Genomic DNA, 27351 nt, shown 5'->3' with positions numbered 1-27351 from the left:
GTGTATTTAAACCACTCAAGGAAGGCTTGGTGGTTATATGACTGTTCTGGGCTGTTATAGACTTTGTTGGTTGCCAGAATTCTGTGGCACTTGCTTGAAGCCTAAGGTTTTGGCTTCTGACTTTTCTGACAGAGCGATAGATAGCAACTTAATTTAGAGGTGCATAGCCTCTGAAGGTGATGTTATCCAGAGGCTGGAAACTACTGTTCACAATCTTTTTTTGATAATCCTAACCTTGAGTGAAGAGGAGTTTTCATTGCAATTGAAAGGGGATTGATGCACATCCTCAGTAGGAGGGCCACTCTTCTCTTCCCCTTTCCCCACCTGAAAATAGATTTAAGCTTCACAGGTTGGAAGCTCTCAGCAGCTGAATTTTGTGGTGTTCAGAAAACTGAACCCCATGATAAGCTTTCACATTGAATAGCTAGCTGGTATTTAAAAATGCTGAAATGTTGGATTTGCTGTTGATTACCTTTTTGTTTAAAAGCGTAACAGTTCTGCTGGTTGGAGAGAGTAAAGCTTGTGGACAGACTTGAGCTTTTTTTTTATTATATAGTATTGCAGTGGCTGCAATGGACAGGCTCAAGGAGAAGCTGTGACCTTTAACTGCTTGTTCCTAGTTGTGAATAAATGTAGTTCCACAACCTGTGAGATTATTCACCCGCCTTTCTAAGGTTATTTAAGACGTACCAGGAGTGGGTCTGGATTTCTGCCACTTATGCCTCTTATGTTTATGATATTAATAACTGGTGTCAAATGTCCTGGGAACGGGTGATGCAGGTTGAAAGACCTTTGTTTCAGCCAACAATAGACCTGAATTAGTGTGAATAGGAAAAGCAAATAGGCACTTCCTGTCATGTTTTAAGGAATACTTGAGTTTGGGGAAGCATGCGTATTAAGAGGTTTAAACTAAATGCTCATCATTTGCTTTTTCCCCTAGTAAAATGTTCCCTGTGTATGTATGCATATCTATTAGTCTTTCTAAATATGCTTGCAGTACTAATAAAGTAAGGTAGAATCCCATTTGTTTGAACAGATTTTTTAGGGTATTCTTCAAGGGAAAAACTCTAAATGTACGTAATGAACATCTAAAGAGCGAAATTGTCTTAGTTGTTGCTTTCCTAACCAGGTTTGTTCCTCAAGTTAAAACATAGAGGCCTCTTGCAAAGACTAAAACTATTTGAATTAAAAATATCTGGGTGGTGCTTCAGACCACCTTGAGGTTCAGTTGTCTTTCACAGGGTATTGTAAAAGTCCAGAACAATGCTATTTTGTGGTTTCAAGGCAGAGGATGCCTTTAGAGACTCAAGGGAATACTTGTCAGGTATTAAATAATCCCTTATTATTGAGTTTGAGGTATTTTCAGGCTAATCTAGCTTGTGTTGAGTTGAAAAATGGCTCTGTCTTGAACTGGTTATGTCTCCACTTAGCAGTAACTTGCAGATTGGATTATTTGGATAGTGGTAGTCTTCCAGAGTTGTGGAGGACTATAAGAAGCTTCACACACATACACACACTCTCAATTCCAAGATGGGAAGGATCATAGGATAGGTCAGCTTAGGTGTATGTGGGGGTGGGGGAACCCCAAACCAAAACCAAAAACACCCCACCCTCGGAGGTCCTAGTAATACATAGGTGAAGGCAGCTCCCAGAGGACTTGGAAACTGTACCAACAGGGCTACAACTAATGTTTCGCTAGTTCCACAGTGTGTTATGTTTTTTACATGAACTAATACTGGAGCTAGGTTAACCTTATTAGTTAAATATGCAGTGCCTAAGTGTGGGCAGCCAAGTCAGCAGTAGGTTTTTTTGCGGTGTTTCCATCTGGACTGATTTGTAAATGCATTTTGTTTCTTGCTTCTCTGAATGCTGTTAGACTGACTGCTCCTTACTTCGTTCTCCCAACTAGATGATGTCTAGCTTAGGGGCAAGACAAGGTACTGGGAACTCTGTTGGTTTGCAGCTTCTTGTGAACTAAGATACTGCTGTGGTCAATTTATTCTCTTTCACCTAGTGGAAGAAGGGGATTTGCCTATTGGTTTCCTATGCATGTGTTCTGAAAGGAACTGCAGTAATGTCTTGTCTTAAGGTTTAAAAATAGAAAGTAATTAATCTAGGTGATGAGGGTTAATGATCTCTATCCAGAAACTAAACAGCTTTGCATTTGTTTATATATAGAGAAAAATCTTCTATCTGCTGTTGTTATGAGTTTAACATGAGAGGATTTTTCATAGTAATTTTTGAAGCACTTTATTAATAAACTAATTTGGGGTTAAAAAAAACCAAAACTATTTAATTCTCTCATTAGATGAAATGGTTCCAAGGCATCAGTTCAAGATTGTTTTCCGCTAATATATACTAGCCCTATAGGTTTTTTTTCTTCCGTAGGTTTACAACGAAGTTTGCATAAAAGGGATTACAGAATGCAGTGCCAGATTTGGTGAGCGGAAATAAAACCTCTACAGTCAGGTATAGCCCAGTGGTTACAGTAATTGTGGTACAGGTGTTGCTTCACCAGTTCCATGGTGGATTACAGTTTTAAATCAATTTAAGGTGTAAAAGTTCTTTCCCAAAGCTCATGCTAATTTTTAATGTGAATGCTTTAACTCCTTTCACAAAGATCAAACTTTAAAGCAATTTTATGTCATTTGAATTTGTAGGAAGCATGGACCAATCAGCTCACGTTCGTGTATGACACATCTGTTTTCAGAGTGCTTTGACTTGCTACTGTTTGTCATCTCTGTTTTCTCTATGCCACCACAGGTGTCTTGGAGTCATGTATACTGGAGACTTTGAATTTCCTACTATAGATGGAGACAGGAAGCCAGTGGTCTGAGGTTTAAATCAATTTCCTTTCTCTTCTAGCAATGCCACATTCTGACCTTGTTTAGGAAACTGTTGTAAGTGTAAGCTTGTGGAGACTGTACATATAGACAGAAATGCACTTAATTAGCATTTTGGTTGTGGGCTTGATAGCCTTTTGCAAATACAACTGTGCTGTCTGGAGATGTGGTTGCTCCTAAGCATGTTGTTTGCCTGCCCCCCCCCCCCCAGCAGATTTGCTCATATAATGCCTTCAGTTCGGTCTTAATGAGCTCTGTTAGCTTAGCAAAAACCAAACTGCTTAATGTAGCTGAAACGTGTTAGGGATCATTCACAAAAGCTTGAGGTGGTGGTGATTATAGTGTTCCCTGTAGTGATTTCTGCTACTTCTGAAAGTTGCTGCTGTTTTAGCACGCTTGTTCGTTGGCCTCTTGCCTTGGTCCGAAAATGGACCACGGGGGAAACTGGTGATAAATTTGATGGTGGAAACTTGACCTGAACGGAGATGTTGAAGCTCACTAATGTTGGCCCACAAACAGCAGTTGCCCAGTGAGGCACAGCAATTGTTTACCAAACACAAGAATTAAAATACTTACTATGCTACTCCCTATACAACTTAGATTATAATATTCAACATAGAGCGTGCTTTCTATGAATTGTATTTAAACGAAGAAGTTGCTTTGGTATCACGATTAACTTAGGATCACTTAAAGGTTTCTGAATGTGTAAGGAGCTGCTTTTTCAGATGAGAGGCACTGTATTTTGGTAGATGGTGATTCTGTTCCCTGCTTTACTATTACCTTGGTAAAATACTTCATCTGCATATTCATTATTATTCCAACTTGTAAAGGGTTTTGAGAGTCACTTCTATTTCAATTCTGTTCTCTGCGGTTCTGATGTTGTCTTCTCACTACTGCTTTGCAGACAGGAGCAGCTTCTGTTGCGTAGGTCAGATGGATTTGGAGTTGTATTCTTTGCTGAGCATTTAGCCTAGTAAAGCTATTTAGGAGAATTACTAGCCTTACATAAAACCAGTAGCAACAAGATTAAGGCTGGTATTGCTGTATTACTTCAGTGGGAGGGAATAGAAGTTTGGTGCTCAGTAAACTGTTGTGTTTTCTAAGAAGGCTTAACAAAAATAGTTGTTTGCATAAAGTTACAAAACCACAGAATAACATTGTTTTGAGCTTAGTACTTAAGTTGCATTATCTCTAGGCTATCTAAGAACATGTTATAAATGCATCTGTAAATTCGAAGCCATCCTAATACACGTATATCCTATGACATAGTTGTCTTACAGTACTGGTTCCTTCCCTTAGCTTGTCTTGATTCTGCTTCCATTAAAAAAAGTGACTGAATTCAAGCTCCTACTTCTGAAGGCTGGTGATAAGAGTTCTTACTGTCATTGCTAGTATGTAGATTTGACAGCATAAAGAGTAATCTCAGAAGGATGTGATGTACTTAAGGATACTACGTGAGCCGTGCTTACCTGTAGGCCCACTGTGAGCTGAACCAGAGTTGCAAGGTAGGCATCGGTCATGTTACTGTAACTTAGGAAGCTACAGGAAAAAGCTTTATCAGGAGGGGTCCAACCTTTATTTTAGGGAACTGAATAGAAAGTTAAAAATAAGATGTGTAATAATAATGAGTAAATCACTCAGGCTTTCAAATCCAAAGTTGAACTCCTACTTGAATTAGGACTTGCCTGTTCTAGAAAGTGATGTTTTTCCTCAAAGATTGGCAAAGAATGGGAGAAGAAAGAGTGAATAAAAGAAAAGAAATAAGAATATAGGAAAGTCCAAGAAATGGAGGGAAAGTATGGGGTTTTAGGGCTGCTTGACAAGGTTTTAGATTTGGTTATTTTACTTAGGGTGAGTAGTTTATGCAGTGAACTTCAGATGTGAAGTACTACATCTATTCACTATTTGGAGACTCTTATCTTATGTGTGTATTACACATAGATACAGATGTAAATAGGACTGGGAGAATCTCAACATTTAAATACCTCTTTACCAAACAGGACTAGAATGCTTTCAAAATCAATGGGGAAAATGAGTTAATGATTGCATGTTTTTTATTTTCAGCATCACAGGTCCTGGAGCACTTGGAATGAACGTGGATGCTAGAGAACACTCTAAATCTTTCTCCCTGTGTGTAGATTTCCCAGATGTGCACAAGCCAACAAAACCAGCTTAATTACTCTCTGCTGCTTGAACTGTGTCTTTGGCTCCTGCATGTTTGTGTCCTAACACTGGTAGGGCCAGCAGCGGTGTGACGCTAGCGGGCCATCATACAAATTCCACTCCCCTCCCTGTTAAGGTGCTTTGTGTGCTCTTTGTGTGCAGCAGTATTGCAGGACTGGTACTTGGGAGAGAAAAAGTAACCAGCTGGCTCTTGCAGTGCTTCATGGCACAGAAGTGAAAATTTTTGCCACAAGGGAAGCCCTTTCTTTACTTCTGTGTTGCATGTATTTCATCCCATCCTCTCATTTCTGAGGAATTAATATATTTTTAATGCCCTCTCCCAGTAAAGAAGAGATCTATTTAAAGGACTTCTGGAATGACTCTTGAAGTAAACTGAACGGTAGGAATGCCTTATCCCAGCTGCCTTTGGTTTTGTTGCCTAGTCACTTCTGAGAGATGGAATGAATGCAGAGAATCGCTCTTGAAAGTGAATGAAGAAAAGGGAAATTAAGTCAATAGTAAAACTGGTCATGGTGACTTTAAAGTATACAATCCTTGTGTTCCCTTCCCCCTCTCTACGTACATAAATTAAGGATGAGGCTGGAATGCAGAGGGTATTTTCTTTTATACCGTCAGTACTAAACAGTGCTTGCCATTTTGCTCTTAGTCTTTCCCTGGCGCATGTAGCTGTGGTATCCTGTGTTGGGACCTCCCTTCTCTGCAAACACATATGTATGGTCACTCTTTCTTAATCTTGTTTAAGCAGCTTTCATGTTCACTTTGAGATTAACACTTTTTACTACCTAGCTTCAGAGACTTAATACACAATATATTAGGACTCTTGATAAGTGTGGTAAATCAAAATAATGCAAAGAATGGAGTGATATTGGGATGACTCGGACATTCAGAGTGCATTGTGTAGCTGCTTAAAATATTTGAAGCCTTGTAGGAGCTTTTGTTTTCTCTGCTGTTTTTGGTTGTTTTTTTTTCCTCAGCAATGAAGTACACAACTCCAAAACAAAATCATTACTGGAAACAAGAAAGTCCAATAAAAAGTCACAACTTTCTGTCGCTAGCTGTGGCTTGAGTTGAGTTCTTGGAAGTTGCATCTGTTCAGTAGTCTGAAGCAGGAAGTTTTTGCTTCACCCTGGATTAGAAAGGATCACACAATTCACAAGTGATTTCCAGGCACTTAAGGTCTGCAAGTTCTCCTGGACAGATACTCTTGCTCAGTTTTGAGTGTGTTGACTTTATCTTTAGAGAGAATCTAGGAAGAATGGCTCAGGTATGCTCAGTAATTTTGCACTGAATTCAAATATTTCACTGTCTTTATCCCTCATGATGTTTATCCATTCCTGTGCTGCTTCCTCCATTTGGGGCTTTTTGAGCTTTTTTTGATTTTTAATAATAAACCTAAAAGTTGGTTTCTTAATGTTTCCCGTTCCAGACAGTTTCTGAAGTATCCTTGGAATGATCAATTGATGTTTAGTTTGATCAAAATAGCTTCTTCTATACTTAAGGCTGGCAAACTGAGGAAGTGGGCTCCACATTTGGTCAGTGAATTGTCTTTTTACTCCTTAGGACAGAATTACCAACATGTAAGTAATCTGCTCTACGTTATGGACGAGATTTGTTTGAATTGCTCCTTTGGAAAATTCCAGAAATGGTATTTTGAGCCGCTGGGAAGGTGTATAAACAATGAAGAAGTACCAAAAATGCTTTTTAAATACTACAATTCTTTGTTCAGTCCTTGGAAACATCAGGAGATTGCTCCACTTGTGTAAACATACTCATTTACTTGCTCTCTGCTTAGGCAGCAGATCAACGTGATTCCAAAAACTTGCACAGAAACCTTTTAGGTCTGGTGAAATAAAGACGCTCTTTGTTCAGTGCCGTGATTGACTTGCTGCTGTAGAGTAGGTGACATGTTTTGCCTACCAAGCATGTTTTATAAGCAGAGTTTATATAAAGTTCATGGTACATTAAAATAGATAGCCTCTTCTGTACTAATAAAATATCTGTTATTCTATTACTGGAAACAAATTTAATACAGAATTGCTTTTCAGGTTCACAGTGGGCCTTCTGGAACTAAGTCATTGGATTACAGTATTTTTTTGCTTATTTGGATTGATAAAGCTGTTTTATTCCCTTATTCTGTAGACTTGTTGACAGTGGTAAAACTTCAGCACAGCCCTCTCTCTAATATTTCAGAAAACTTGCTCGGTGTGTGGTTCTTGTTCAGCATTCACTGAAAAGTGTGGAAGGCCCCTGAAGTGTGAAAATGTTTTTTAATATCTGTCACTGAGTTTTTCTTATTTCAAACATTGCTTTCCTTTAAAGGAGGAAAAGGCATTTGAGATCTGTCTGATTCCTTTATTCATCTATCTTTGAACAGTGTAATCTGCCTATTTTCATTTGAACTGGTCATCTTTTGTAAGCGCACTGGCCCAGCGCCCCAGTTTCTCAAACCATCTGTATCCTGCCTGACATGACAGGTGAATTACCCAAAATAGCAGAAGTTGGTGTAATAAATATTGACTAAAAATTCTGAAATTTTGATTGTTGTCTTCAGAAGCCCACTAGGAAAGAAGTTAGGTTTGTGTTGAGTGTTCTCTTGCAAGATGATTAATCAGAAGTGTGTGTCTGCCACTGGTTAAGAATTGCTTGGGAGCTTCTCGTATGTATCCCTTTCACATGGTGAACTGCAAACATGTGACTTGAAGCATTACCAAAACTTTGAGATAAATGTCTTTTCCCCCTGCCCCATCCTGTCCCGTTCTCTGTCAAAGCTAGGCACCTTGTTTTGATTCCTTTAGTTCTTAGGTTCTTGTCTCCGTGTCCACCATGGGAAAAGCTAGTCTTACTTGAATCTAGTGAAGATAAGTGTCCAGACCTTGTGGTGGTTTTGATTTCTATTGGGGCACTTAAAGTGAAGATGTATCATTGAAGCAATACGTAAAAAGCTTAGAGCAGGTTGTGAAGAATAAAGACCATGTGCAGAAGAAAAAGCAACCCTGACAGCAGTTGTAAGAAACTGGATTGTAGCCGCTGTATTCTGCAAGAACAGTCAGGAGGTTTTGAGGACTCTGCCCTGTTGGCATGTGCTGATAGGTCAGGGACCGGAAGCCTCTCTTTACGGTTTGGTGGGATTTTTAAGATCGCTGGCTTGGTTTGCCTGTAGCGTGTTTTGTTTCTTTGAGGTAGGGATACTACTGTATAGTAGTTCTGTGTTTGGTTATAGCATTTCATTCAACCTACTGCAAAACATTTTCCCTTGGTGATGTACATGCACGACATCAGTAAATGGACTTCCAGTTGTATAGGTGATAATTTTTTTTTCCTCTTTGCTTTTAGATCACTGAAAACCATTATTTGGAAGTACTTAGTAGTCTCGGAAGTGTTACTACGGTGTTAACAACAAGTGTCTATGTAGGGATATTTAAGTGGAACTAAAGGACAACCGTATACATCTGTGCCAAGAAGTACTTTTAAAAACTATAGTAACCCCTGAGCTGTCTGTCCCAAGTTATGCAAGAGGGAGAAACTTAGTACAGGTATTGGAGGTACGCTACAGGAATGTAGATGCACATTTCTGTCCTGTTTTTTTACTTTTCTCAGAATGTCTTAATCTTGTGTGTTGTTTGTTGCCCTGTAGTGTTAAAAATCTCAGTGCTTGAAATGTCACGCTTCATCTTGGTGTCAAAGATGTCTCAAGAGGCTTGGGGGGGAGGAGAGAGACAAATCTGATCTCTAAAGGCATGGGTAACTTTGTGGAAGTCTATTAACAGATAATGCTATTTAACTGTATCCTGTGAGGGGTATGGTTATCAGATAAGGTTTTGGTGGTTATTTATCTCTGATACTGGTGCTTGAAGAGGAGGGCATTGAAATGAATTCAGCAGTGAACAACAGAATGCATCATATTTCCAAAAGCCATTGGTGTTGGTGACAATAGAGCACCTATGCATCTGCTTCTCCCTCAGAGATTTCTCCCTAGTGCTCTTTGCGTGCAGAAAGGATCATTTACAAGCTTCTGGACAGTGGGAGCAGCCCTCTGTGTTTGCAAGACTCCCACCTAGAGACTGTAGCAAAAATAGCATGCACAAAAGGGAGGACGCAGAGAGAAGGCAGTGTGTTCTATAGATGCTCTTTTGCCCGTTGCAGCGCTGAAGGACTAAAATAACCCTACATGTAACTATCACGGGAATTTTAGTTACTACTTGAAAAGAAAAGGATAACATTGATTTTATTTGGCAACGAGGGTGTTCATACAGATGACAATACACAAGTGAATCAGTGCACTGCGGAAGATGAAATGCTTCCCCTGTCAATTCTCAAACACTATTACATCCGCCCAGTGCAACACCAGTGCCTTGATGTCTGTCTCTTTCTTTGACCAAGGTATGGGAATACAATATTCTTAACGGTGAGTTACTGGATTTAAAATGTATGATTGGCTGCTTTGCTCTGCAGTACTGATTTTTGTATAAAATATGCATCTCAGCCCTGTTTTGGGACTAGTTAAGCAGAAATAATTTTTCTGCCTACTTTTTTAGCACGCTTGTTTTGTCCTTGGAAAGGGAACAGTCCAAGATTACAGTGCAGAAGGCACATCAGATTCTATATATGTAGCTTGAGTTAAAAAAACTAATTGATAATTTTCTGTTGTGATTGCTGCTAAGGAATGTATTTTGTTTCTAACTTAAAATTGATCCAAGTACTTGAAAATATCTTTTGCATAGTGTCGATCAGGCATTGGAGAGTTTTGAGTACCTTGTCACCACTGACTGAGGTTGCTGGACTTGTTGGAGGTGTGGGGATGTTAGTACTGAAAGTTCATTCATGCAGTTGAGCCTATAGAGAAAGCAGGACTTGTATCGGCTTGGAGATGACTGATACCAAGCTTCGATGATCTTGAAAGTTAAAATAAATGCAAAAAGTGAGAATGTCTAGAATTGTTACAGAAAAGTGGTTAGCTTTCTGCTATGTATGAGACTTGTATAAATAAATTCAATATATATTACATCAGCAGACCTAAGAAAATGGAGGTTTTATCCCTTAATTTAAGGTTCTTTTGGCTTTTGTTGCTGCCTGTTCTAATGATAAGGCTTCAAGCCTAAGGCTTTTGACCTTGTAAAACTTACCAGTGACTTTCACCAAATAAGTACTACAATGAATTTATCCTTCTATTCTTTGATGGATATATAAGATATTTAAGGCAAATTTTTCTTTGCTGTTCTCCGTCCACATACATGCACACACTTAGATCTACTGATAACTTGCTGTATCGTCTTCTCTGTTTTAAGACTGGCTTAGCTTGCAGTGTTAAATCTCAGTGTTTTTCAAAATAGTAATTATTCTGTATACTTCTCAATAGTGAGAGGTGAGTTATCTTGTTTTTCTTCAATTAATTGATAACTTCCTTAAGCTCTTCTTCTGTCAGAGGATTACAACAACGTGGTTTGCATTCTGTGGAATAGTCAAAATTAGATTGCTTGGTTTGCATTTCACACTTTCTGCATACTGGATTTGATGAATTGTATGTTACCTTTATGCCCTGTTCACCTGTGAAAGGTATATATTGAATACCATATCTTCATCTGAATGGCATGCAGTCTGAAGTCTTACAGATGTGAGAGAAATCTCTTAATCTTGTTCACAAATACGTGAATGAATGGCTAAAGTAACCGTTAGCTTCCGGGGGGGGGGGGGGGGGGGGGGGGAAATGATGTGCACTCAAATCAAGGTTTCTCTGTGTGATCTGGATCCTGGTTTATCTACGTACAAGCTTACATCATATTTATGTCCTTAACACGTAACACAGTGTTCTTGAGAAATTTCAGCCTGTTTGTGTTTCAGCAGTGCCAGATAATCATGGCAAGGGAGGTTGATGGAGATAGGATAATCTTGTTTTTGTCCTTTGTTTATATGGCAGTTAATGCTGTATATTAGAAAACGCAACTGAGCTGTACATACCTGTTCGTGCCAAGAATCTGACTCTGCATCTTTTGCCTCTGTTTGAGGATTTTTCAGCCGAGTTTGGCCTGCTTGTCTAGGCTGTTGTTGCATTGTGCAGTTTTCAGACAGATAACGCTGCATGCTTGTAGCTGCTGTGTAATGCAGTTATTAAAGAACAGCTTGCTAATGTCCTCAGAGGCCACTGCCCATGTGTTTGGGACAACCTGAGAATGATGTAAGTTTCATTTTGGTATTAAATGAATAAGAGGAGAATCCTGCATGTTTCACTCCTTCAAAATGAAATAACCCTGTTGCTGTCTATGATAAGATAGCTTCTGTGATATGCTGCACAATAGTGTCTGTTTAAATTCAGACTGAGTATCTTTTGTTTAGCAGTAGCTTTCAGTCTGTAGAGCAGGTACCAGACCTTTTTAAACTCTAAAACGGGAGAATGAAGAAACCATCCAATAGAAAAGGTGGATACATTGTTTATCTACATTAGACTGACATGAAAGCGAAACAGCCTGAAGACTTGCATATGTAAAAATCTTCGGTACTTTCTTCTGCAGAAAATGAGATTTCTGTAGTTGTATTGCAATTTGAAGTTGGTGTTCAAAGAATGGTTTGGCTTCCGATTCTACTATTTGAAAGTATGAGGGGCACGTGTGCGTTTGAAAATGTGAATTGGTGTGCTTGAGCTTAAGTTGCAATTTGTCCTTTTTGCTGTCTAAACAGATCAGTTTGATACTAGGCATGACTGTTTTTTTTGTCAATGTATGTCCACAATTTAATTTTAGCACCCCATATAAAAATACTTGTGGTAATGTAAACCTTCCTCATCCAGAAGAGATACTCAAGTTTTTTAGAGACAGTCTGTTGAATTTATTTCCTAATTTTCTGTAGCTGTTTTTGTTCCACATTCTTGTATTCCTTAGACACTGTGTCTGAACATCTCCACCCTAATATGTTTTGCCCTTAAGTTGTCAAATTTGTACAGTGTCTTTAAAAAAAAAAAAAAGGCTTTGAGATCATATGGGTAATGATTGTATTTAAATAGTCTATCAGAAAGAATGGAGAAAATAAAGGCAGGAATATGTATATACACAGTCTCTGCTGTTACAGTACATACTGAAAATCCATTTCTATACTATTCTAGAGTAGCAGTCGTAACAGAAAATCAGTTCTAAGTGATGATATAAAACTTTTAAAAACAGTTTAGTGCACAACACTGAACTTGTAACTCTGGCATGGTGAACTAGTAAATGGTTTTCAAATGTACAGCTTTAAAAAATTACTGCTATATTTTTGAAGAAATCCCTACTTGTATTTTGTAACTTAAGTATACTTAAACTGAATTGAAGTATGCATTTTCTTTTTTACTTATAATCTTAGCTTTCTTGGCCACTTAGTATTTAGAAGAATTATTAACTTGCGGGGTTTATTTGTGTTCCTATGCAGCGGATATAATTTCTACAGTAGAATTTAACCATTCTGGAGAGTTGTTAGCAACAGGAGACAAAGGAGGTAGAGTTGTCATCTTTCAACAGGAGCAGGAGGTGAGTACTGACTACTTCAGGTATATTTAATGTTGTCCTCTGTTCTATTCATTTTCTTTTTAAAGAAAAGGAGCATGCTTGTATAAAAAAATTCACACAAAGTGTATGCCTGTGTAATAAGTGATTAAAATAATTTCTTCACTCTTAAATTTCATTTAGAACTTTGTGACACTCTTAGAAATTAATTTATCTTTAAACACTCTTTAGCTGTGGTCTAAAGAGTGTTTAAAGTGGAAACAAAAAGGGGGGGAGGTAGGACACAAAAAGACCTTGGGGAAGCTGAAGTTGGTTGTTTTACAATGACTGCTTGACTGTGATGATTATTTTAGATTTCATTGTAGTTGGGGAAATAAAAGTTGCCCTTAAGTGAGTCTGTAACTGTGACCTAAGATGTCCTTTTCCATTCTGATATCAATCAGGTAAAATTATAGACTCAGAGTAGCAAAGGTATCTTTTCATTTTGTACTTGTTCTTTTGGTCTTTGCAGAATTCTACAGATAAATCTTACAATGCTAGGAAAGGGCCTCTACTCCCATGTTAAAGGTGGGAAAGCTGAGATGGAGTGCTTGATTTTTAACTAAGGCTGTAGTTAGAAGTTGACTTGGTTAGAATTTATTTCAGGGAGAGGATAAAAAGGCACTTCTGTCATCTCACTGCCTAGAAAAATCATGCTGCTGCTTCTTTCCTTAGTGTTCATTCAGTTCCAATTCTAAAAATCCCAAACCTGAAGAATTCCAGAGTTCCCCAGAACAAGTTGCTTTCTGCTGGTACGCGGGCAACTGCAAGAGTGCAGTACCTTCTCTTTACAAATAAATCACTTTGGTCAGTTGGTGCCATCTAGTGGGATATACCTGACTGACTAGCCTCTTCCTAAGTCTGTTTGGCCAGAGTCTGAGATGAACATAGTATGTAGAGTATCCTTACTGTAATCTTGATGTAGTTTCGGGCACAAACTCTTGCAGTGTTTTGTTGGGTTTTTTGGTGTGTTTTTTTTTTTTTAAACTCTTGAGTTTTAGCTTGCATCCTTTAAAGATCCTTTAATGTAGTTTAAAGCTTGAATAGCTAATTGCCTGTTCTCAAGTGAGTTGTCTCACTTGACTACTTCTGTTTTTGATGCATAACCCATGGCTCATATCCTTATGATCTGTGAATCTAGGTATAGTAAGAACCACCTGGGTTATCAGATTAAGTTGCACAGAATTGTTTTTGGCATAATTTGACTCCTCGATGTGTTTAGGGAATGAACAATGGGGACTGGATTCCCTAATGTATTAGTAGTTAGTTATGCCATATGCACGACTGTCTAGAGCAAGTTTTATATGTAAGAGTATCTAAAAGACAATTGTTTAAGTATTTTGGTTGGATTTATGTACCGTCTTCTATCACACTGCATTCCAGGGTGCTTTACAGACCATACATACAAGGAAGAAAAACACTAAACCACAAGTGCTCTGTATAGAGTTATACAAGCTTGTGTAACTTTATCCACTGCCACCTCTGGGTTGGAATGTGGCAGCCCTTCTGCAACGCGTAGTAAGTGACATTACATAAGTATCAGGCAGGAAATGAATACTGTATGTAATTGAAACTGAGGGAGGAATTTGCGGAGGCAGTCTGTAATTACCTAAATTGGAATTTAACATAAGGCACTTGGGCCAACACCTTTTCTTGTTTTGATTTTTTTTTTTGAGTGCCATGAGATGGTCTGATGGTTTAAATTTTGCTTTTATCCCAAGGATGGATTTCATATATTACTGGTTTTAGATATTATTCTAGTCCTGCAGAGTTTTACTAGAATACGCAAGAAGTATATTTAAGACTCAATTGTTATGGTAAGTATGGAATTGAAGGAAAGTTCCCTGAATCATGACAAGCATTTCCTAAAGCACAATAGATTTACTTTAGAAGTCACCTGTTCTATGCAGTGACCCTGCTTAACTTGTTAGGTCTAACTGAAACTTAGAACACAGTTCCTTCCATTCTCTAGGGTGGGAAGGCCAGTGTAATTCATAGGTGTGGTATAATATTCTAGCACCAAACTTTATTTCAAAGCATTTTGTCTGCTTTTCCCTCCCCCACAGCTTATTGTAAAATGTAAGAATTCCTGCCAGCTATTAATGTAAGGGTATGAAGCAAGAGAAAATGATGCAAGGAATGTGACAAATGTGGGCTAGCAAGGATCATATCAAGAAGTATGTTTTAGTAGGTATTAAGGGATGACATGAGAGACACAAGAGAAGGAAGGAGCAAATTCCCTAGTCAAGAACATATCACAGGAAAGGCATCTGATGGTGCAACCTGTTGAAATGGGTGGAACAGGAATATATCACAAAATTAAGCTTGAATTAATTTCAGGTGCACCTAGTGAGCACTATTTCAGAAATTGTTCCAGTTTTCTGTCACCTTACCCATTGGAGGGAATTTAAGGTTCAGTCCATGCAATGCAATATTAGTGCTAGGAAGCTACTGCCTAAAACATAGCTTTTAGAAAGAGGAATCATGCAAGTTTGGAGGTTTTTTGGTTTTCCAAACAGTTCCATCCTGAACAGGCTAGCTGCAGGTGTGACTTTTAATGTCAAAGATGTATTCAGCAGAGGTGTTTAAGCTTTTTTCCCCTCATCTCCAGAATGAGGAAGAAAAAGCTTCTTAAACGGTTTAGAAGGTCTCAGGGAACGTGGAGATTATAAACCAGAATAGTGGAGCTGCTTGTATAAATTTAGAGGTGACGTGGGATTTCCATAGTGTGCCTAGCAAGCTGAACTTACCCACAGAGTAGATTTGCCATACATGTGGCTGTGTAGCTCTCTTGGGGAATATTCTCCTTAAAGAGAGGTGGAAAATTTAAAGATGAGAGAATGATGAAGATTTTCGAGGTTTTTTTTTTTTTTAAAGAAAACTTACCATGCCTAGAATGTTTAGGCAAAATGTTAGTTTGTAAGTTCAGCTGCTTGGAATTAATATGAGAACTTGCTGGAGATGGTATTCACGTGGCTGAGGGGAGTTTATGGAAACTCTAGGAGTCAAAAGCTGCTGTGATAACTCTCTCTTCTCTGATGCTTTCTTATCCAAAATAGTAGAAACTCTAATCAAGTTCTTGCAAAAGAGATGATCCTCATTTCATCTGTTCGACAGACTCGTTAAAATAAGGCAAGTTGTACACCAAAGGATACTTGTGGCAAATCTGGCATAGGCAACAATAGAGTGTAGAAGTCTTAACCTATTCTTATGCTAATTAGCAGTCTGCCTCTATATCTTGCTGCATAAATACCTAGTTCTGCCTTCTGCCTGCAGCCTTGAAAAGCATTCTGTACATTGCATACGTATCTTGATCATTTAATTCTCTTTTTAGAACAAAACCCAGTCTCACAGTAGGGGAGAATACAATGTTTACAGTACCTTTCAAAGCCATGAACCAGAGTTTGACTACTTGAAAAGTTTAGAAATTGAAGAGAAGATCAACAAAATTAGGTGGTTACCCCAGAAAAATGCTGCTCAGTTTTTATTGTCTACAAATGGTAAGTTATGACTTAATAGTTAATTTTGCATGGTAACCTATTGTTACATAGGTTCGCCATTAGGATTTTGTCTAATCCTCTCCACTTCCAAAAGGCTGGAAGCAAGTTGGTTTTAAATGCAAGTATCTAGGGATGTGGCTACGCAAGAGTTGTGCTGTTTTACTGTACTGCTGTTCTGGCTTAACTGGGTACAGAAGCCCCACAGCATGGGGTGGTATATTAGTCGTTTCTGATTTGGTTGCTTTATAGCAAAGGGGCTTAGCTAAGCTGTTATTCAGTACCTTAGTATGTGTATAACTAACTGTGTGAGAGCTCATATTAGCCATTCATAACAATCTTGACTCTAACTGAAACTTGCTATAACTTTTAGAAAAAGAACAAACTGTGGAGGAGGTCTTTTTAATGCTTTTTATCTTGTCTTGTTTTCTGCACGCAGTATTTTCGTCTTTTTTGGTACACGTAGGTGGTCTTGTCTTGTTTGAAGGCTTCATGTTAAAGTGCATCAACTTTGAAGACTAGTATCTTTGCTAGAGCTTTGGTTTGAAACTGTGGCTGTTTCATTTCAGATAAAACAATAAAGTTATGGAAAATCAGTGAAAGGGACAAAAGACCAGAGGGTTATAATTTAAAGGAAGAAGATGGACGGTATAGGGATCCTACTACAGTTACAACACTACGGGTGAGTAGTTCACTCTCTGTGAATTAGCCACACTCAAGTGATTTCTCCTCTCCCTCTGCCCCCGGCACACAGATTAGCCTGTGGCTCAGTGAGTAGCTGCCCCATCAGATTATTAACTTCACATTTTCTGTGATGCCTGTTGGCAGGCACATTTACTTCTGAGGTGATTTTGAGGTATTTTAATCGGCTTGGTGTACTGAAGGACTGTGATTATGAGTGCTAATGTGTTTGTAGTACATTTGCATCTCAAACTTCCATTGCTTTGTATTTTGCAGGTGCCAGTATTCAGGCCCATGGACCTCATGGTTGAAGCTAGTCCACGAAGAATATTTGCCAATGCTCACACGTATCACATCAATTCCATCTCCATTAATAGCGATTATGAAACGTACTTATCTGCAGATGACTTGCGGATTAACCTGTGGCACCTAGAAATTACAGACAGAAGTTTTAGTATCTTTTTTGCATTGTTTTGTATGATGGGAACAGCTCGGCTACAACAAAACTGTTGGATTTTCTTTCCTTTCTTGAAAAGCTTTTTATATAGCATGTTTCTCCATTTCCTGGTTATTTCTGCCTAGTAGTTGTAAGGACTTTTACTTCTGGAGAGGTAGCTCAGCATAAGCAATAGAAGGAGAACTAGTCATTTGCATGGTGAAAAACAGACTCTTAGAAAAAGCTTAAGGTTTCAAGTTAGATGAGCAGTTCTGGAAGGCAGCATCACAGTAAACTATCTTGTGAAAATTTTCTTGACTTGCAGTAGGAAGCAAGTCAGAGGAGTACCATCCTTATCTCAGCAATGTTTCTTCTTTTTTACCTCCTAACCTAACCCTCAGCCCTGCTCGCATGTGCATCTACAGATGTTGCAGGCAGTAGGATCACAGGAGTATGTATTCAGTCCCATTGCTGGGAGCAGAGATTTGTGGACAAATCAGCAGGATCCTGAGCAGAAGTCATACATGCCTTCTTTATAATGTAGTAGTGTAATTGGAATTTAAGCAAAATAAAGTTTTATGTGGAAAAAAATTGGATGACATAGATTAATTAATGTGGAAGTGAAGCAAAAAATTAAGCAGGCTTGTGCTGTTACAAGAATTAACTTCAAACTGATATAGAATGCAATGTTACGGTTTTGCTTTCTAGACAAATTGTGGGACTTGATTTTAACTTCTGCCCAGTTTGTGACTGGGTCCCACAGCCTTTGGCATGGAAGTCTTGTCCTGCTTCCAAATTTCAAGCATTATTTTGCTTTGATTGGCTTGTTCTAATTCTGTTTGGCTATTTCAGATATACTTTGGTGAAGCATTGAAGAAGCATTGCTGAATACATTTAAAGCTGAAAAATGTTATGAAAACTGGAGAAAATTTCTTAACAAAATGCTGTAGATATTGTAGATATTAAGCCTGCCAACATGGAAGAGCTCACAGAGGTGATAACAGCTGCAGAGTTCCACCCAAACAGCTGTAATACGTTTGTATACAGCAGCAGTAAAGGAACGATTCGTCTCTGTGATATGAGAGCATCAGCACTCTGTGACAGACACTCAAAATGTAAGTTCTGTCCTGCATTGTTTATTGTCTTTTTGTGGAATATGATATCTTGCTGTTAGATGAAACTAAGCACTCAATAAGAATCTATTAAACACTGAAGTGTGTGTGTGTATATATTTATATTGGATTTCTGTAGTATATTGACTAGATCTAAAAATCTAAATAAATCTTAGATTCTTATTTTGCCAAAGTAAAAGTAGTGAATAAAATTATTAGCAGCTTAAGCTGGGGAGTCTGCCTAGACAATAGGACTAGGAACGGCTTTCTGCAGACCTCAGGAGGTAAATACTGGTTGAGTTTGGTCTGTAATTGGTGCTTGATATCTTACGTGTGTCAATGAAAACTCCGAATGTTAGCGAGTAGTTCACTTATTTAGAAGCTGACGTTGACTTGCTATGAGAATAAAATATTTCAGAGTGTGGCAATTGTATTATAAGGCTTTCTCATTGAAAGTTATTGTATATAATGCAGGCAGACTAGCCCAATGTGGTAAGCCTATGTAAACCTAATTTGGGTGTATCTTGTATGGGAAGAGACATAAACTTATCTATTGAAATGCCTGTTTTATTTTTATACAGTGTTTGAAGAACCAGAAGATCCTAGCAACAGATCGTTTTTCTCTGAAATCATCTCTTCCATATCTGATGTCAAATTTAGCCATAGTGGTCGATATATGATGACTAGAGATTACCTGTCAGTGAAGATCTGGGATTTAAATATGGAAAACAGACCTGTGGAAACATACCAGGTATTCGGTGAAGATGATATAGGCTAGAAATTAACACCTTGAAGGATGTTGAGTCTTACTAATAGTCTTGATGTGGCAGTTAAATTTTTGTTTATAGATCACTATGTCCAGGCAAAGCATCCATGAGATTTGTGGGTTCCGCACACGTGCTAAAGGATCTTGCTATTTGCAGGCTGATTGCAGAACCCAAAACCATGTTTGGGTATGAAAAAGCCTCTCTCTTACACAATGGAAATGTGGAAAGGTAATCTTCAGCTGTGAGATAGCACATCTCTCTTAGAGTCTTCAGTTGACTTTATATTCTCCTATTCTTTCCAGGAGAAAATAGGAGGTAAAACATTTCCTTTGCAGAAAAGGTTTTTAGCTGGCACTGAAAATCGCTGTGGTGTTTTCTTTATAAGAAAATTCATGAAGGGATCCTCTTCATCATACATAGGAGGAAGATCAGTCACCAAACCATGATTTTTAGAAAGAAGCGAAGTCTGATAAATCCTTTCAGATATCTAAAAGGGTAGTGAGGGTATGACAACTGCTCAGAGAGGGAAAGCATTCTGAAGAATTGCCAAGTATTGGGAGATGTCTCTTTCTCCCCTGCAAGTGACTTGCTACTATTTGAGTTCATTCGAAATCTCTGTAGAGCAGAATATGTTAATTCATGCATCTGTTCATTTTGCTCTTTATCCATACAGTCAGAGGAGGGAGCTGTGTGTGCTCCTGTGAATAGGGTGTAAGCACTGTCAGATACTTAACTACTTTTGGAACAGAATTTATGAAGATTATTTTACAGGTATGCAAGTTCACTATTCATTCCATTTATCTAATTAATTTTCTTCCAGGTGCATGAATACCTCAGAAGTAAACTTTGTTCACTGTATGAGAATGATTGCATTTTTGACAAATTTGAATGCTGTTGGAATGGATCAGACAGGCAAGTTTAATTCTTCTCTATATGCATGTAAGACCTTTCCAAGTTATTCTTAAAACGGGCAGTTTGAAGCATGGCCCCAAAATATCTGTCTGGTTTTATTCATGGACTGGCTTGGATAGTATTTTAGTACTTCAGTAGACTTTAACGTATGTATATTAGCTCTTAACGCTTGACGTTGTAGCATAGGATTACAGAGATTTGCCTTAGTGTACTAAAGAGATGTAGAATTTGACTAGAAATTGAGTTTTGTTGCTTTGCCAGAATGAAATATTAATCAACTGTTCCAGCCACTTAAACTGGAGAGGTGGGTGAAGCAGTAAGATTAGAGATGCTTTTCTGCAAACTTTAACTGGTGAAATACTGCCAATACCCTAATCCACTAGGTTTATTATCCCTAGTGTTTATCTTCTGGGTTTTTTTGGGTTTTTTTTCTGTCATCTGTTATGATCCAACTTTGGAATGATTTGTATGGGAATAAGGCCCATGTACTCAAACCCTGTTGTCTGATTGGTGCTCTAACTGTAAGAATCTACACTAGGGCTGTTGGGGAACCTCTCTGTGTGTTTTCTGTTTAAGCTGCCTTGTCAAAAGGTAGAACACTTGGGAAAAACCTTCTAAGAATTTTCTTTCTTACAATGAGTTGCCAAGTTTGCCTCGCTCAGGCATGGTTGACTAGCCAGTACTACCATTTAAGACAGCTATTGCTTTTGCCTTAATCATGTCATTAACTACTTATTTGCTAGATCTAAATCAGCTCATTGTATCCCTATCAGTATTGTCAGACATAGCTTTTTTTTTTTAACTCAGTATCTGTTAAAATTTTTTTTTTGAGGCAAAGGAAGGACAGGGAAACTTCTAAGTGTATTACTGAAAGGTGATACAGAATAAGGATCTTCTGTAACGTATTATCACAAACAAGGTATGTTAGTTAGTACCTAAATTCATGCAACTTGCATGTAACTAAAATTATATGGCTAAAAATCCGGTGTATTTGGCTTTCATTAGATCACTTCCCCATGTGTGCATGAGAAGCAAGTTGAATGATGACACTGAAGTTGGAGTGCTTAGATAAAGTGTGTACCTTTAAAAGGTCCAGTTAAGGAAGATGATAGCTTTTTTTTTTTTTTAAATCTATAAAACATTCAAATGCTTTAGTTTCACTTTAGATTGTAGAAGGTATGGGCAAGGATGCCTGTTTTCTGCTTATATAATAAGGCATGATCTTAGTCGGGACCCTGACGTTTCATAAAAGAGGTTATTTTCGACTGAACTGTTACTTCCTTCCTTCTCCCTCTCTGCAGCATTGTCATGACGGGATCTTACAACAACTTCTTCAGAATGTTTGACAGAAACACAAAGCGAGACATCACCTTAGAGGCATCCCGGGAAAACAATAAACCCCGTACCGTTTTGAAGCCACGTAAAGTATGCGCAAGTGGTAAGCGAAAGAAGGATGAAATCAGTGTTGACAGCCTAGACTTCAACAAGAAGATTCTACACACAGCCTGGCATCCTAAGGAAAACATCATTGCTGTAGCTACTACAAACAACTTGTATATATTTCAAGACAAAATGAATTAGGGTTGGCATTCCTAACTGAAGAGTCCACTTCCTGCATAGTTGAAATAGTTGAACCTAGCATTTGTACCTGTAAACAAAAGAGAATGAGAGGTCCATTATGGCACCCCTTTCCAGTGTTTAAAAATGTGCCATATGACAACACACTTTTATAGCTACATGGAGAAAGCTCTGTTGATCCGTCACTGCGTTCTTCTCCATGTCTGCTAGCCATTTAGGTGAGGATAGGGCACTTTTTAATTTAAATGACTACTTGCACCATCTTGCCTAATGGACTAGATTGGACTGTATCAACATCGGTTTACTCCACTTTTTATGCCTTCCATTGTGATGACGTCAAACACAGGGAAAGCCTTCAATCATGCTATGGGATTTAATTGTGTAACCTCATTACTGTATCATTCGTGGCCCCCTTTTTTTATTAAATACAGCTCATTCTTGCTGTGGCTTGTAGCATTCGTCCTCCTTCTGGCCTCCTGGACTCCCCCTTTCCCTTTCATCCCCCTCCACCTAGCCTTGGTGGTGGTGTAATGAAAAAAAAAAACAAAACAAAATAAAGCACATGAAATGGGTCCGTTTGGGGTCAGTGGTAAAGGGGGTCTGTGTTGCAACAAATGTTTTAATAAACAGTTGACTGTAATCACTCCTTGCCATGTCTGGCACCAAAAAAGAGAAAATAAGGAAAAAAAACAAACAAACTACTGAATAAAAGTGACAAAGAATGGAGAATCTGTTTTCTTTTTTTTAATCTACCTCTTTATACAAATACTCTGTGTTTTACCTTAGATGCATGAAAATAAAATGATGTTTTTTGTAATGATTTTAACCAGTATTAATTATTTTTCATGGGAATGAAGAGAGGGAGGGATTTCACAAGTATCTGCATTCATTCATGAATGACAAGAATACCAGCCGTAGTATGCGTTGACCACTTCCACTCCAAAACAATAAACTGCTGTCAGATTTTGCTGTAATCTGAACAGGTCAGTTACTGTTGCAGTACCCTTGAAGGCTCTTTTTTAAACTATTGCTGAAATTGGAACGGGAATAGAATTTTCAGGTTTTAAAATCCATTTTATGGGTCTAAGTCTTAATGTTTAGTTTTATCCTGGTTTCTTTAATGCCTTGTTTTAGGATACAGTACCTTTAATGCCTTCTTTAGAGTACAAAGTCCCCCGTGGCTTTTTAAAAAGTTGTTTGAATTCTTGTCTGGCAGTATGTTGTTATGTAGTACAAAATACCAAGTGATTACATAGATAATTACTACACTGCATTCTGAGATGCTCTATTTTCTGTATTTTATTGCTATCAGTAACTGAGTGGAAATGTAGTTTTACCATGCAAGTGTTTCTTCTGGCTTTTGGCTTTGCAAAGTTGTTGCACTTACAGAAATGTTAAATGGTGCAACGATCAGGAAATACGTGGAGTACAGAAGCTGCATGAAATAAGTGTTCCTAGTTATTTGAGAGATTTAAACTCTTCAGCAAATAAGGCTTATCCAAAGATGAACTAGATATTGATGCTTTATAAGGCTCATGAGTTTTTACCTTCAGATATTTTTGCTAATTGTGCTTTTAGGTTTACTCTTCCTTCATGGAAATGTTCAGAATGAAGTTTAAAGTCGTCGTGAACTTACCTTGACTGGGAGAATTTTCACTTTTCAGTTACCTATATTTAAATTATTTCTGTGGCTTAGTTATAGGTAGTTATTATAATGCCTCTATTATTTGATCAACTAAGATAATGTTTCTGCTGTAAAATTATGGCTGGGTTAGAGATTGTTAACAAGACTACTATTGCTACCATACTTTAATTTCTTTAAGTTCTTGTGCAGTGGTTTGAAAATGTAAAAATTCTAATATTTATTAGATCTGGTTCTCTTAAATACAGTATTTGTCTTGTAACATGCATGCCTGACCATGAGCCTTTGTAAGGATTTTACCTTTTTTCACCTGTTAGCCTTGTGAAAAAAAAAAAAAAAAAATTAACTGCCCCAGGGACAGCAACTGTTTTCCAATGGGTGAATAAACCAGTAGGCCCTACTCCTACTTACATAGCATGTGACTAATTTTACTCAAATGATGATACTTGCTAATAGTTAAGGAAACAACTTGTTGAGTAACGTTAATCATGTGTATAGGTGTTCACAGCATCAGGGCCTAGGTTTATTCTTTCTTATCGCAAGGGCAAAGAGGTAATTAGATGCTGCTTTTGCATCAGAGCTGGTACAATTCATCTCCATTTTGCAAAGAACTGCGTAGGTTTAACAACTGCTGTTTGGGGAAGACTGAGGGTTGTGGTATCAAGACTGCTGCTCTTGTGTGTACCTGTATATTGCAAATGATGCACTGAATACCTGAAAAGTTGCTTAGCACAGATGCAAAAGGAAGTGAGGATGTGAAGACGACACAGAACTGAACAGGTAGATTTCACATAGAACAAAGTGCAGCCTCCTAGCAATACTACATTCAAGCGAAACTGCCTCTCGGACCTCAGCTGTGCATGTTGGGATGGATTCAGGGGTTTTAAAGCTAGTCTTGGGAAAGATTTTTGGTTTTGTCAGTAGCGGTGATTTCCTGGCATGTTATCTGAGGTTTAATTTCTCCTCGCCAAAACCAGCTACTGACTTTGGTGTCGTACTATCCAACTAGGTAATTCTCCAAGCACACTGTCCATTGACATATGCTGTAAATCTTATATTTTATTAATAAAAGTATGCATAGAATACACTTTGTCAGGTTGCTTTTTATCCTCTTTCCTGTCCCTCTCCTTTTCTCTCTTTACAGGTATTTTTGCAATTACTGATCTCTTCCCTAGTGCATGTTGAATGGTACTCCATTCTATTAGCTTCTGTGCTGTGATTTCTGGGCCTTACCCTAGCCAGCCTGCCAGGCAGGATGGGCGTTGGGGTAATTGTGCCCTGCACCAGCATGCACAGTTACAGAAAAGCAGCCGCTCGGTTCCAGCGGTCTCTTCGGTGCCTAGTGAAACCAATGCAAATTCTCAATTCTCGGTCCTTGAATACCGGACTAACTACAGAAAAGGAGTTCTGTTGCCTAGCATCTTGTCTTGAAGCCAGTGATTGCTACCCAAATGCCAACAACTACCACTTAAGTGGTTGGTATCTGCAAAATTAGAACCATACTCTAAGCCACAGCAATCCTATTGTCAACGATTAATGTTCAGTGTAAGTTGGTTATCTGACTGGTACAATGCTGAGGTGTGGGCAAGTTCTGTGGCTGAAGTCCCTTCACCATTTTCCTGCTGAGAAGTGTCTGCTGCCTTGAAAACGTTGAATATGCAGCAACACCCTGCTTTCCCTTACTGTTCCGTTGAGGCAGGACTAACTTCAGCATTTATTATTTAAATACATACTCTTCTATTCTCAGCGTAATTGGAAAAAGCTCAGTGCTGATAAGCAGAAACCTGTACTTTTACCCCTCTTGGAGAGGGGCTGCTGGATGATGGGATACTAAGTGTTTTACTCTTTTTTTTTTTTTTTTTTAATATATTGGCAGCTCTGGAATTGAATGTTCTTAGGCATGACATAGCCAGGAGGTAACTTCCTGTGCACTGCTCTTCAGCTCTTCATCTCGGGCTGTAGAGAAGGTGTATAGTCTCACTGCTCACAACATACACTTCTGACTGTAATTGAACAAAAGGAGATGTTTCCTTTTGCCCTTTCCCATGTAATCAGCTGTTGTAAATCAAAGGATTGGTGTATTGAACCGGGGTGGGGAGAGGTGTGCTGGAAGTGAGGTTGCTGTGTAACGGCCATTGGTGTCCTGAGAGACTTGTATGTGTTTGCTCTTGGCAAACATCTTTGACCTGGTATAGAAAGGTTTGGGCTTGTGAAAATGAGCAGTGGAAGAAAGCGACAGCAGTGGCAGAAATAAAAACAGTAAGCATTTCTTTCTACTGTGATACAGCTGAGAGACTAAGAAACCGCGAATTCCATTTCTCTACACAATCTACCCTTGAATTTTAATAATCTCAACCCTTTGCAAACAACTCATCTATTGCTTCTCTTTTACAAGAAAACGGCACTCACCATTTTTTCTGATGCGGGTTTTTCTGTGTCGGTGCTCTCCACTAGGAGGCAAAATGTCACCAAGCAGAGGTGGGCGCTTCAAAAATGCGAGGGATCAAGGTTAGATATTGCGACTATCCCTCGAAGTCATCTTTGGAATTGCTAGTCGTCTGCAAGGACTGTACGTTTGATCAGTTGTTGCTAAATATAAAATACAAGAAAAACGTTTTCAGTACACACCATCGCTACCTCCAGCATAAAGAAATCAACCGAGGTGTGTAGGGAAAAGACTGCCTTTGTGTTTGCTGGATGCTGGGGTGGCATCCATCTTAGCAACAGGTTAACATTTTTTTCAGATTTGGGGCATAGGAGCACTAAATGAAGAAAATAAAAGTAATCACAGCATGTTTAAGACCCTAGATCATTCTTTACTTAAATTGCTTCAAACATTGAGAACACCTTGGAACCCTGAGAATAAAACAGAGGGATTAGCTTTGTTCAGCTCTTTGAGGTAAATCAGGTGGCTTGTTACTTGTTTGATTTCAATCAACTTAAAGGCTTTTTATAACTTTCTAGATAAAAAAACCTTTTTATTGCACTTCAGTACAAAAGGCCTTTCCCAGGAGTTTACAGCCATTGTTTCTCTTCTATTAACATGCGGTTTTCTGTCCCTCCAACCTTCCTATTGTCATGGCATTTTCCATCCAAGGACTCAAATTAGTTTACAAACATTAATTACATCGTTCAACTGCCTTAAGGAACCTGTGTAGTGGTTAGAGCACAGGGCTGAAAGTCAGGACTTGTGAATGCTATTTCTGGCTCCGCATTGACTCACTCTATAATCTTGATCAATTTGTTTCTGACTCAGAAATTTTAATAGTCCCACTTTACTGATAAATATTCATGCCACAAGTATTATGGCAAGTGCTTCCTGAATGATGGAGATGACAAATACTCACAATGCTAGCCTGTGAGTGTGAGGGTTGCAAAGTAGGATAGGGTTACCTAGGCAGGTTTTATATTCACAATTGTAAGTAGCTCATTGTTCTGATTCTGATCTAGAAGGTATCTGTGGCCCTTCTCCCTGTAAACAGCTGTTTTTATTGAATAATTTAAATTACTGCTTTCTTTTTACTACACGTAGCTAATTCTGTTTCAGTGATACCCACAGGACATCCAGATTTTCCACAAGATTAGACGTTTGATAGTCATGCAGGGTATGCAGTCAAGTTGGTAAGGAAGGTCAGCGTTACGAAAGGCGGATTTCAGATGTCCGCACTTCAGTATTTGGACACTTGTCAACATAGTAGAGGTGAATAGAAGATGAAAAACATTTGAAACCGGTATTTTAGTATGGGACGATTGTGACAGTTGTACATACAGGCTTTTTCTCTAGCTTGAAATGGTTCTGACACAAACAGAAGAAAAAGTGATTTCTTTGCATGTGTAATGGGGAGATAACAAAAGAAAGAACATTAATGGAGATGGATCTGTGTGACTTCAGTCTCTGATGGTATTACTGTTACTGAACTCCTACTGTAGATGCAGTAATGTAAAAACCCACAATTTATATTCTTGTGACTGCTGATGGGAGGAGTTTATGATATAAAAGGCTCCTTTACTGCTGCTGAGAAGCAAAATGCTTATATATGCGTGTGAGATAGGACTTAAGTTACGAAGTTCCACCAAAAAGACACTCAGCCTCAAAGTAAACCTTGAAGTTTAAGTGATGTCAAATGGAGTGAAGTTAGTAAAGTTGATTTCTCAAACTGTGAAGGCAAATTAAATAATAATCTGTGAGGA

The 27351-nt window shown here is 38.4% G+C and overlaps 1 protein-coding gene across 2 annotated transcripts in view; it reads left to right on the top strand.

Annotated features, from left to right (window-relative positions):
• Positions 1-24243, top strand: part of PPP2R2A (protein phosphatase 2 regulatory subunit Balpha) — a 42117-nt gene extending 17874 nt beyond the window's left edge. For both annotated transcript variants that reach the window (XM_076359033.1, XM_076359032.1), the window contains exons 3-10: positions 12423-12520; positions 15870-16035; positions 16602-16714; positions 16990-17167; positions 18100-18264; positions 18843-19012; positions 19849-19940; positions 21242-24243. In XM_076359033.1, coding sequence (XP_076215148.1) covers positions 12423-12520; positions 15870-16035; positions 16602-16714; positions 16990-17167; positions 18100-18264; positions 18843-19012; positions 19849-19940; positions 21242-21521 — 1262 coding nt within the window. In that variant the 3' untranslated portion in view covers positions 21522-24243. The remainder of the gene's footprint in view (positions 1-12422; positions 12521-15869; positions 16036-16601; positions 16715-16989; positions 17168-18099; positions 18265-18842; positions 19013-19848; positions 19941-21241) is intronic.
• The last annotated feature ends 3108 nt before the right edge of the window (positions 24244-27351 follow it).

The sequence above is a fragment of the Aptenodytes patagonicus genome, chromosome 24, assembly GCF_965638725.1.
Source record: "Aptenodytes patagonicus chromosome 24, bAptPat1.pri.cur, whole genome shotgun sequence".
Classification (NCBI taxonomy): domain Eukaryota; kingdom Metazoa; phylum Chordata; class Aves; order Sphenisciformes; family Spheniscidae; genus Aptenodytes; species Aptenodytes patagonicus.
Note: the sequence above shows the minus strand (reverse complement) of the source record. Positions and strands in the feature narration are given on the sequence as shown.